This window comes from Lissotriton helveticus, chromosome 6 (genome assembly GCF_964261635.1).
Source record: "Lissotriton helveticus chromosome 6, aLisHel1.1, whole genome shotgun sequence".
In the NCBI taxonomy this organism is placed as follows: domain Eukaryota; kingdom Metazoa; phylum Chordata; class Amphibia; order Caudata; family Salamandridae; genus Lissotriton; species Lissotriton helveticus.
In genome coordinates, this window is record NC_136067.1 from 13,320,528 (window position 1) to 13,333,046 (window position 12,519).

Here is a 12,519-nt window from a genome sequence, read left to right on the forward strand (position 1 = left end):
GGGCCGTGCAGCCCCCTGGGTGTGCCACCAGCAGTGCGGGCCACACAAGTTCTTCCCCTGGGGAGCATTCTTATCAATGGTTGGTCGGAGCCGGGGGGCCCCAGGGGTGCTGCCGGCGGCGGGACTGTATGGCCCCAGACGTGGGCCCTTGAGGAGGTTTGCAGGCCCTGGGTTTGGGGCGCCTCCCCTCCGAAGTCAGCTTGGGTCCTGGACTAATTGGATCATACCTGTGTTACCGCCTGGTCGGGCTTCGCTTGTATCTGGGGCGACCACTGAGGGCAGTCATGATGAGGGACAAGGGCGGTGGGGGCTCGACCAAGCACGGGCCCATAGATAAATTCACTGGCCCAGGGCGGCAGCTGGTGCTGCTGGGGGCCAGCAGGGGGCCATGCTGGATGACAAAATCTGGGCGGTGGGCTCGAACATCATGCTGCTGTGCAGGACCTCCGGAACGCAATATCCCACATTACGGAGGCGGAGACCCGCATCTCAGGAGTAGAGGACGATGTGGCGACTCTGAAGCAAAAGGTGGAGAACATGAAGAACATTCAGAAAGGTCTGGCGCTCCGGGTCGAAGATGCAGAAGGGCGAGCCTGGCGGAACAATCTGAGATTAGTTGGATTTCTGGAGGGTTGCGAAAATGGTAACATGGAACGCTTCCTTACGCAATGGTTTGAGAGCTGGCTCCCTCCGGAGGCCTTATCCCGGTGCTTTGTTGTGGAGCGGGCCCATAGAGCGCTGATCCAGAAGCCCCCAATGAGGGCATGCCCACGGCCGGTGATGGCAAAACTTTTAAATTATCTTGACCGAGATACCATTTTGAAACAAGCCTGGGCCAAAGAACCCCTGCTCTATGAGAATGCCCGAATCCTCATATTTCCGTACTACACACGGTTGGTCCAGCAACAACGTCAAACATTCATGGAGGTGAAAGCCCGACTACGAGAACTCAAGCTCCCACACGCCCTCTTGTTTCCGGCTCGCCTGCGAGTGGTGTATCGCTCCTGCACCCACTTCTTTGATACTCCGGAGGAAGTCTTTAAATGGACAGATGAAATGGTTCGAGTGCGGGTGCACACTCCGCCTGGGCAGGAGTCAGACTCCTCCTCGAGTGAAGTCGCACCGAGGGGACCCCAAGGGCAGCAGCGAAGGGGCGATAGATGATCCAGATCCCGGCGATGCTCCAAGTCGGGCGGGGCCTCCTCCCGAGGGGGCTCTGCTCCAGGCCAACAGACATTGGAACCTTGACCTACATTATCCAGGTGGTGCCGGTTTGCTCTTCTAACTGCTTAGGTGAATGCTCTGTATTAAATTGGTCAGGGGAGCCTTAACATGGGCTGAACCCCTGCCTACTGGACGCTGGTTGGGGTTATGCCCGTAGGCTATGGGCTGTAAGTTGGGGATCCATGGGACGGGATGGCCCTTGTCTCCCCGTTGGAGACTGGTAGTCCACCCCGCCGTGACAGATACTTCAGTGTTTTTAAGGTATGGGGTGTGGGGTTTGTTGGGGGGGTTGTTTCAGAGTACGAGTTGCACTTCAACAGTGGGTCCACTACACTACACGCATGCGCTCCCGTTGCCCTACGTCTGTGCCATGGCAATGCCCTTTCCCTAATGGCTGATTGCTCTGCAGTTGGGCGGGAGTCCCCGGGTACCCTCCACATTGTTAGTTGGAATGTGCGCGGGGCCCTAAATAAAATCAAACGCGGAGCTATTCCAGGCCAAGAGGGCCAGACCCGACATCCTCTTGCTACAAGAAACCCACCTAATGGGTATGAAGGCCCTTTGCCTGCAGCGATATGGGTAGCAGCAGGTTTTCCATGCCGGCTTTACGAGGGGCTCGAGGGGGCAGCAATACTAGTTCACCGCAGAATCCCATACGTACACTCCAAACAGTGGGCTGACACACAGGGGCGCAACTTAATCATCCGAGGCATGATTGGGGAGAAACCCTTGGTACTGGGTTGCGTCTATGCTCCCCCCTTACAGTGGTCACTGGTTGAGAAGCTGTTCACCCTATGGGGGGATACGCCCGATGCAATATTTGTGGTGGGCGGGGACTGGAACGATGTCATGGATGTGGTCAAGGATAGGAAGAGGGCTGGGGGCAGCTCAGGCGGAGGCCAGCCCATGAAATTACATGATATGGCGGTGGGCATGGATTATGTGGACACATGGTGGCGTGTACATGGGGATAGTTGGGAATACACCTATCTTTCAGCAGTCCATAAGTCCTTCTCCAGACTCGACTATATCTTTGTTCCCCGAGTGATGGCTGGCAGGGAGGTGACTGTCGAGATTCTCCCCTGCGGGCTCTCGGATCACTCTCCAGTGTCCGTTGAAATACAGATGGGCAGGGGGCGGCGGCCCTTCCGTTGGTGCCTCTCGGTATGGCACCTACAACAGGAGGAATACGAGAAACACATGAGCGAGGCCATTGCAAACTACGTCATTGCCAATGAGGGGTCGGTCTCCAGTGCCCGGTCTCTGTGGAAAGCTTTGAAGCCCACCTTGCGGGGGTGGATATAGCCTGGTGCGTGGCGGCCCGTAAACGGCGCAGGGTAGAATTAATACGGCCGAGGCAGAGATAGAGACGCTGGAGCGCCAGAGCCGTGAAGCAGGTGAGGGCAGGCAGTGAGGTGGCTGCTCCTGGCACAACCGTCCTATGCAGACCTCCTGATTGACGAAGCCCAACAGGCATGGCTGGCAACGCGTAGCAGGATATGTCAATAGGGGGTACAAGTTCGGCAAGATGCTACATCCGCTCTGCCAGGGCATCTTTCACGCTCAGACCCTCCCGGGTATATTGGATGAGGCGGGAGTTCCGATTACGGATCCGGTTGCCATAGCGGAAAGTTTCGCTACATACTATGCGGAGCTCTATGCTCCTCGGGAGTGCCTACCGGAGTATATGGTGGACAAGTTCATAGTAGACTTGCCGCCCAAAGCGGTGTCGGATGAAGTGCGTGACTAGTTGGAGCTCCCTTTGACCGATGAGGAACTCGGCACCGCACTGTGTGAGCTTAACGCCGGGAAGGCTTCTGGACCCAATGGGTTTCCAAGCGAATTCTTTAAACAATATAATCTGCAGTTGGCCCCTCACTATCGGTCGGCCTTGGAAGAGGCTAGGGAGCAGGGCAGACTTGCCCCGTATTGGAGGCACGCGGAAGTGGTGGTGTTCCCTAAGCTGGGTCGGCCCCCAGAGCAGTATGCATCCTACCGCCCCATTTACCTCCTGAACGTGGAGGCCAAGGTCCTGGCCAAAGCAATGGCCAACCGGCTCCTGCCCCACATCTCGGCACTTGTGCACCTGGACTAGTCCGGATTTATGCCGCAGAGGGCGACTAGACACAACATACGGCGGGCGCAAGTGGCAATGGCGGCAGTTCGACAGACCGGGGAGCAGGCGGCGCTCCTCTTAGCGGACATGGACATGGCATTTGACTCTCTGAGCTGGGTCTACCTGTTCATGCTGCTGCACTGACTTAATCTTGGCACCCATTTCATGTCATACTTGACTCTCCTATATACAGATCTGACAGCATCGATTCGGGTGGAAGGAGCGGTCTCGTCCAGTTTCTCTATCAGATGCGGCACCAGACAAGGGTGCCCCCTCTCACCGTATTTATTCGCCCTGGCTATGGAGCCATTGGGGGCGTGGGTGCACATAGACGCATAGCTAAGGAGCTTTGAGTGGGCGCCAGGACTGTCCGACTGGATCGCTTTATATGCAGACGATGTCCTCTTTTTCCTCACAGCCCGGACAGAACGGGGCCTCGTCTTCTATGGATCATGCAGATCATTGGGGAATCGTCGGGGTTGTACATGAACCACAGCAAATCCACACTGTGGGTCCTGGGGGATCGGACGAGGGTAGGTAATTGGGCGTCCATGCTTCAGGTGGCAGTGGGGGGGCCTCAAATATCTGGGGGTGGTATGGGAGCAGGTCCCCGCAGATATTAGGACCTGGTCGCGCATGCCTCTGACACTCTATGGCAGATCAGCCATCTTTAAGATGGTAGCGCTTCCTCTATTGCTTTACCAGCTACAGAATTACCGGTACCCGATCTCGTCCAAATGGTTCCGGCTGGTGAATTCTGTGCTTGGGCAGTTTCTGTGGGAGGGGGGAGCAGTGCATGTAGCGCTGCACACCAGCTTTCTTTCCACCTACTATGGAGGACTCGCAACGTTGGATATCCTCTCCTACTACCAGGCCTCACACCGTTTGGTCCTGAATGAGTAGTAGTATGGCGACAGGGAGGACCCGGCGTATGCGCTAGAGCGTAGTCTTATGGGGTCCCACACACTACACACCATTCCTCAGCATCGTTGCGGGGTGCACTGCCATCAGCCACACGGGTGGTGTTTCAAATTTGGAGACAAGCACTGCGGTGCAAGGGGTGGTGGAATACCTTGCCCCGAGAAACCCCCTGTGGCATAATGGGCGATTGCCAGACCTAGTGGCCCTGTCGGGCTTCCGGGGCTGGGATGCTATCGGTATATCGACCCTGGGAGATGTTATGAGGGATACGACACTCAAGTCCCAATTTTACCGCTAACTCCAATTCCGCCATGCACTGTCCCCTAGCCTAGCGGGTCTAGAGTCTGTCCCTGAATTTAGCCCCTTGGAGGCGAAAGTGTTTATAGGAGATCTAGAAATGAAGAAGATATCCCGGATTCATCAGTCCCTGGTTACTCATTGCTCCCCTACGCTACAGAGGCTCCGGGGGTATGGGAAGATGTGGGCACACTGGAGGAGGAGCATTGAAGGGAGGCGCTGGCCGCCCGTGATGCGTCTCCGTCTCATCCAATTTAAAAATACTTGCACAGGGCCTACTACACCCGGGTTCGACTGTGGCTGGCGGTCTCATTGCCTCCCCGGAGTGTCTCTGGTGTGGCCGGGAAGAGGGCACATTTCTCCACACTGTTTGGAGCAGCATGTCCATGGACCGATTCTGGAGAAGGGTCTTTGCTTGTTTGTCGGAGGTGTTGGGGTGGGGGTCCCACATACGCCACAGTTTGCCCTGCTACACGTCATGGAGGGAATAGGGGGTAATGTCTATAAAACGCACCTTATACAACTTGGCCTCACACTGGCAAAACGGGATATAGCTAAGGCTTGGAAGGCTTCACGGGCCCCATCAGTGGCAGCGTGGAAAAATGGCCTGGACTTCTGCATGGGGTTGGAACAGCCAAGTTTTGTTGCTAGGGGTTGCCCACGTAAGCATTATAAAATATGGAAACGTTGGACGGAGTACCGTGGCCTGTGGCTGGAGCCTCCTGATGTGGCAGAAGACCTTCCAGGGATATGAATGTGGGGCTGTATGGGTCTGTTTTAGTGCGGGAGGGTTGAGGGGGCATGTGTAGATATGCTAACATTTTTTTGTTCTATATAGGGTGATCGTGGACTGGACTCTGTGGACATTGTGCGACTCTGGGGGAGGGTGGGGGAGTTGGGAGGGAGGTTTCTTTTAAAATGCTTGCTTGGTACACACATTCATGTATCTTACTTGTTCATCTAAAACGTTGATTGCTTCCATGCTGGTGCAATGTTTGATATTGCAGTGGTCTCTGGGGGATCACTGAAAAAATATAGAATACAAAAATATAGATGAAAAAATATCGAAGAAAAAATATAGAAAGACAAAATATCGAATTCCTATCTACAAACAGGTAAGTACAAAAATATAGAATCAAAAATATCGAAAATATATATATACTTAGTCAAAATATCGAATTTATTTAAATATCCTAAAAACAATTTAAAATTATTAAAATAACAACTATAAATAATTAAAACATACTTAAAAATACTTAAATAACTTAAACATTATTAAATAATTAATTTAAGTTCAAAAAATAAAAATATAATTTAATTTTTTAACACATATATATATTAACATAATATTAATTAAAAATATACAATATTTTTACTGTAGTATAGCAAGAGGTTAAAATTTACTATTACCACTCCAGAAACTGCAACAGTAGGGTAAACATTGGATAGTGTAGGGGTAAAAATTACTTTTCCCACTCCAGAGAGTGCAACAGTAGAGAAGGCGTTGGATAGCGTAGGGTTAAAAATTACTATTCCCACTCCAGAGAGTGCAACAGTAGGGAAAGGGTTGGATAGCATAGGGGTAAAAATTACTATTCCCACTCCAGAGGGTGCAACAGTAGGGAAAGCGTTGGATAGCGTAGGGGTAAAAATTACTATTTCCACTCCAGAGAGTGCAACAGTAGGGAAAGTGTGGATAGCGAAAGGGGTAAAAATTACTATTCCCACTCCAGAGAGTGCAACAGTAGGGAAAGCGTTGGATAGCTTAGGGGTAAAAATTACTATTCCCACTCCAGAGGGTGCAACAGTAGGGAAAGCGTTGGATAGCGTAGGGGTAAAAATTACTATTCCCACTCCAGAGAGTGCAACTGTTGGGCAGCCCTGGATAGCGTAGGGGTAAAAATTACTATTCCCACTCCAGAGGGTGCAACAGTAGGGAAAGCGTTGGATAGCGTAGGGGTAAAAATTACTACTCCCACTCCAGAGAGTGCAACAGTAGGGAAAGCGTTGGAAAGCGTAGGTGTAAAAATTACTATTACCACTCCAGAGAGTGCAACAGTAGGGAACGCGTTGGATAGCGTAGGGGTAAAAATTACTAAGCCCACTCTAGTGAGTTTAACAGTAGGGATAGGAAACATTTAATATAGTAATACAAATAAATTAAATATCACTACCTATAAAAAATTAATTTAACTAAATTACAAATGTAAAATTATGTAATAATTAATCAAATAAAAATACAAATAAATATTAGTTATTAAAAAAATTAATTTCCTAATAATACAAATTATTTACCAATTAACAATTAATTAACAATACATTAAAAATCAATACCAATAAATAAATAAAAATGATTAATTTAATTACAATTAAATTACTTCCCACCCTATTCCCCAATAAACACACAACCCACTACGGAAAATAAATTATTAAAATTAACATAATTATCAATTAATCAATTTATTAAAATGAATTACCAATTAAAAATAAATTACCTATTAAAAATTAATTAATTACAAATTAATAATAAATTAACAATTAATTAAAAATAAATACCAATAAAAAATTACCATACCTAATTAATTACAATTAAATTACTTCCCACCCTATTCCCCTATAAACCCACAACCCACTGCAGAAAATAATAATTAAATTAACATAATTATCAATTAACCAATCAATAAAAATTAATTACCAATTATAAATTAATTAATTACCAAATAAAAATTAACAATTAATTCTAAAAGAATACCAATAAATAAATTAACAGATTTAATTAATTACAATTAAATTACTTCCCACCCTGTTCCCCTATAAACCCACAACCCGCCATGGAAAATAATATAATGAAATTAACATAATTATCAATTAATCAATTAAGAAAAATTAATTAACAATTAAAAATTAATTACCAATTAAAAATTAATTAATTACAAATTAATAATTAATTAACAATGAATTCAAAATAAATACCCAAAAAATACATTAACAGATTTAGTTAATTACAATTAAATTACTTCCCACCCTATTCCCCTATAAACGCACAACCCTCTACAGAATTAAATTACATAAAAATTAAATAACATAAAAAAAGACACTTAAAAAAAATTGATATTATTAAAAATTCGATATATCTTAATTACTATATGATATACTTCGATATTTTAACTTTCTATATTTTAATCGATATTAAATTACTCACCTTCAAAACGATATTTTTCACCTCTATATTCTGTCCATTTGATATTTTGTCCATTCTATATTTTTACTTCGATATTTGTGCCATTCTATATTTTTGAATCAATATTATGTCTGTATACCGTCTCTGGGGTGCAGAGCCCTGCACCATATGTGCAATTTGACAATAAAATATGTTTAAAAAAAATAGTAAATACCTGGGAGTGATGGGTGATGTCTTTGCAATCCCAATCACTTTCTTCTTTGCAGTTTCAGTGCAAGGTGGGCACAATGACTCCCTTGCAGGAACCACAGAACAAAGAGGGATGATTATGTGGGTGATGCATTCATGTGATATTGCTTTTCCATCCTTGTGTGATGTCAACTGTCCCAGGGTGGACATCGGCCATGCCAGTGCTTAATTTGTAAAAGCTTAGGTGCCTGGGCCACTTCAGCTCACATGACCCATTGCCCCTGCCAATGACGGAACCAACCCAACTCCTAAACATCACCACCTGCGAGTGTAACAATTCAGACTATTCGAAGCCCCTAAAGCGACAGGAAAAGCTTGGGCTGCAAATATTAGTATATTTTAATGTACACTGAATTTGTAAACACGGTTGTTGTGTTCATCTCTAATTTAGAGAAACAGCGCCACCATGTGGCAGACGGTAATAAGTGCTGGTGCCAGGAACCGGAAACCACTGTCTCAAATTAAGCTCTGGGCCATGCTCTGCTTCAGTTTTCTTTCATTGTGTTCTTCCAGGCAGAACGGCATCGGTTACACCGCCTTCATCGCACGCATTGGCGTCTCCTTGGCTCCTTTGGCGATGCTGCTGGGTGACATATGGAAGCACCTGCCACAGATTGTCTACTGCTCAGTGGCCATTGTGTCCGGCTTGGTGGCCTTTTGCCTCCCTGAGACTCTCAACGTGCGGCTGCCTGAGACAGTGAAGGATGTCGAAGTGACGTGGTAAGGCTTGCCCTAATTATCTTTATGAATGAACGGCCCACCTCTGGGGTGAGCATCTATAGGATGAGCATTTGTAGGCATCTATCTAATGCACGGTTCTATCTCGTAGCAGATTTTCCAGTCCCCCATTAGAAAGTCTCCTATTTTAAAAAAGCACTGACTTCTCCACTTAGCTATAATCACTGGATCTAGCAATGGGTCTTGACTGATTTGTACATCAGAGAGGAGAATTTCTCCATTTATATTGGGGATCAACAGGCTGATATGTCTATAAGAATTTATTTATTTCCCTCCCATACCGCGCTGTTCGTGGAAACAGCGTTTCTACAGGCTTCCTTGCTCCTTCCTGTGAAGACTGCACTACAGGACCTCGCCGGACCCGCTTCGCGGGTCCCGCATCGCCCTTGGACACAGGCGATAGCTTCTAGACTTTTGGGGGCATTTAGTGGGCAACCGGCAGGGCTGCGAGCATTGGCTGGGACTCCAAGGACCAGGAGTCCCTGCACGCCCTTGGGAACAGCTGGGCTGCTCTCCCTGCCGGCCCCGCCCGCCCGCTCCTGAATTAAAGGGCGGCTGCACCTGGGACCGAGCGCTTTCCCTCCCATACCGCGCTGTTCGTGGAAACAGCGTTTCTACAGGCTTCCTTGCTCCTTCCTGTGAAGACTGCACTACAGGACCTCGCCGGACCCGCTTCGCGGGTCCCGCATCGCCCTTGGACACAGGCGATAGCTTCTAGACTTTTGGGGGCATTTAGTGGGCAACCGGCAGGGCTGCGAGCATTGGCTGGGACTCCAAGGACCAGGAGTCCCTTCACGCCCTTGGGAACAGCTGGGCTGCTCTCCCTGCCGGCCCCGCCCGCCCGCTCCTGAATTAAAGGGCGGCTGCACCTGGGACCGAGCGCTTTCCCTCCCATACCGCGCTGTTCGTGGAAACAGCGTTTCTACAGGCTTCCTTGCTCCTTCCTGTGAAGACTGCACTACAGGAACTCGCCGGACCCGCTTCGCGGGTCCCGCATCGCCCTTGGACACAGGCGATAGCTTCTAGACTTTTGGGGGCATTTAGTGGCCAACCGGCAGGGCTGCGAGCATTGGCTGGGACTCCAAGGACCAGGAGTCCCTGCACGCCCTTGGGAACAGCTGGGCTGCTCTCCCTGCCGGCCTCGCCCACTTGTTAAGACTTCCTATCAGGGAGTTATTTAAAGAAGGCGTAGACCCCGCTGCGCGGGAGGGCGCCGGGAGAAGCCCGGGACAAGGGCGGGCCCTCTGTGGCCCTCCGGGGACCGAGGGAGCCGGGCCGGGGCAACATCCCTTTCTATCATTGCTCCATGTTATATACCAGTTTATTACACATGTGAGTTAGATATCACTGCTCATATATCATTTCTGCTCACTAACTTAAGCCTGGAACTATCTTATATTATGCCCTCCAAATTAGTAACCATGGATAACTTCTTAATTAAAAAGGTTGCCCAAATTAATAGCAACAGAAGGGCGTCTCTGGGATTGGAGCTTCCCTCTACAAATACTCCGGAGCTTCCTCTTAGTGTGACAGATACACCCTTGTTAGAGGAGCCCCCTGCCCCTGCACGTAAAGCAACGATTGTAGTTGCCATGATTCATGCGGGTCAGAACGATGAGGATTCAAGCGCCCAAGCCCTCGTGGGGACAGGTATAGGCCCTTTTGAAATACACGAGCCTGTAGCAAAGGAATCCCCACGAAGATTTAAGAAAGCCCGTGTGAGACGCAGGGGGAAGCAAAGGAAAAACAACCATAAAACTACACAAGGAGGGAGGGGTGAGTTTGGATTTCCATCAGTATGTACAGACACTAGATCAGTTAGACCAGGAGAAATAGGGGATGTAATTGTGCCTAAATGCCCCAGTGATTCTTTGCTTCTTATCGATTTATCACATTCTGGGGTCACCAATAACATTGAAAGGTCTTCTTATGACCCCACCATGATAAGTAAGCATCCGTTGTCTAGCACACCTACTAGTTCATCCGTACTAGACCTACTTACTGGGAATGATAGTGTTAGGCTATCGGGTTCCCCGAAACTCCCCATTGACCCATCGCCCATGTCCCCTACATCCCCCCTTATTACGACAAATAGCAAAAAAAGGGGGGGCGAGCCACTGGGAAATCGAGTAAACAAAATAAGGAGAGAGGTTGTTTATGCACCCCAGACACAAACCGGCCAAACCCTAGGATGTGAGGCGGCCATGATGGCCAAATTTGCAGAACTTATTAGGGGCGTGATGCAACCACTCCTAGATAAGACTATTATGATGTGCGAACATCTAGATCAAATAGAGAAGAAGATTGATCAGAATTCTCTCCTCTTATCTGACCTGGTTAAGGGGCTAGGAAAACCTAAGGCGAACCCTCTATTAAGAACCAACCCACCTGTCAAACCCACAGTAACAGGGCCCCCTCCAATGCTAGTACCCATAACACCAGCACTAACAACACTGGTACCTGTACAAAAACAGAAATCTGTGCAAGAGGGGGTAAGAGTGGGTAGCCCTGCAATTACGTTAATAACCCCATCCCCACAGATGGCTATACCCCAATTGGCGGCTCCAGTAACTAAGGAGCAAACACCCAAACCAGGGGGAACTCAAAATCAAGGTGGTAGTAAGGACTTACAAACGACTAAGTCAAGCAATGGGAATGTTTTGGCCACTGCTTCAGGGAAAACTAAAATTAATCGTGTCATAGACCTAACCCCTGACTCTGCCCCCTATGTCATTGTGATGGCAGGGGTCCCAGAACTACCTGCAGGAAAATGGGAAGATCATGGAGCACTACGGAACAAGGTTGTCTTCTGGCTCCGTGATAATAGACCGCTACCTGCTTCAATAAATGGCGAAATTATAAGTCTAAGGCGTGCCAACTGGGTGGGAGCCAGGCCAAAGGATAAAAACGGTGATGTTATTATCATCAATTTTAAGGATCATAGGGCCGTGAGGCACATCGGGGATTGGTTCGATGCTGGTAGTAGCGATTCCATCTCCACACATCTTCTTTCCTATTTTTATCCCTATGCACCCCCAAAAAGTTTTAATAACTGGGGCAGGGACAGGCAGCTTATTAAGAAGCCAGTCCATCAACGTCGGGGGTTTGGAAATGTAAGTCCATGGGATAGGGTTGGGCCTGGGGGAGCACAGTCTTTGCAGGGTAGTTCTGGTTATGCAAGTGATCAAGGCCCCTCTCTTTATACTCAGAGGCCGGAGGACTTTTACTCCAGAAATGATTATCAGGTCTACCGATATCCCCCTCCCAGCAATCATTACCCACCATACTTGGGACCCACCCCTATGCAAGGTAGACCATGGAACAATAGAGGACTGTTGCCACATATGTACAATCTACCGATCCAAAACCGTTATCAGATCTTTTCTGGTTTGGAAGGGGTAGATTGACAGCAAGTTCAGATTCCCATAGAATCTGTGGCTGGGAAAAAGCCCCCTTTCCCAGCCTCCCAAGTTTCCACTAGGGGCGGGGTTCCCCCTAATACCATTGAGGCCCCCACTGAGTCAACTCAAGAACCTCCCATATTAAATAAGACTTGCACTCTCGACAGGCTGACACCTTGTGACAGTGTTTTCCTGGAGCAGATGCAGTCTAACATAGGTGATAATAATGGGAGTAGAGAAAAGACAGGTAATGGTTCTATACAGGTGAAGAGTGACCTTTGTCAACTGCTTTTCTGGAACGTAGCTGGGTTGAGGCAAAAAATCACAAACCCAGCTTGGGAGTCTGTAATAAGCGGTCAGGATATAGTGGCTCTGCAAGAAACATGGACCCA

At 48.3% G+C, this 12,519-nt stretch overlaps 2 protein-coding genes across 2 annotated transcripts in view; both read left to right on the forward strand.

The window, feature by feature from the left end:
• Positions 1-12,519, forward strand: part of LOC144762138 (solute carrier family 22 member 7-like) — a 628,845-nt gene that overhangs the window by 285,652 nt on the left and 330,674 nt on the right. The gene's annotated exons all lie outside the window — the stretch shown is intronic.
• Positions 1-12,519, forward strand: part of LOC144762140 (solute carrier family 22 member 7-like) — a 299,847-nt gene that overhangs the window by 277,137 nt on the left and 10,191 nt on the right. The window contains exon 9 of the mRNA XM_078647287.1: positions 8,502-8,708. Within this exon, the coding sequence (XP_078503413.1) occupies positions 8,502-8,708 (207 nt within the window). The remainder of the gene's footprint in view (positions 1-8,501; positions 8,709-12,519) is intronic.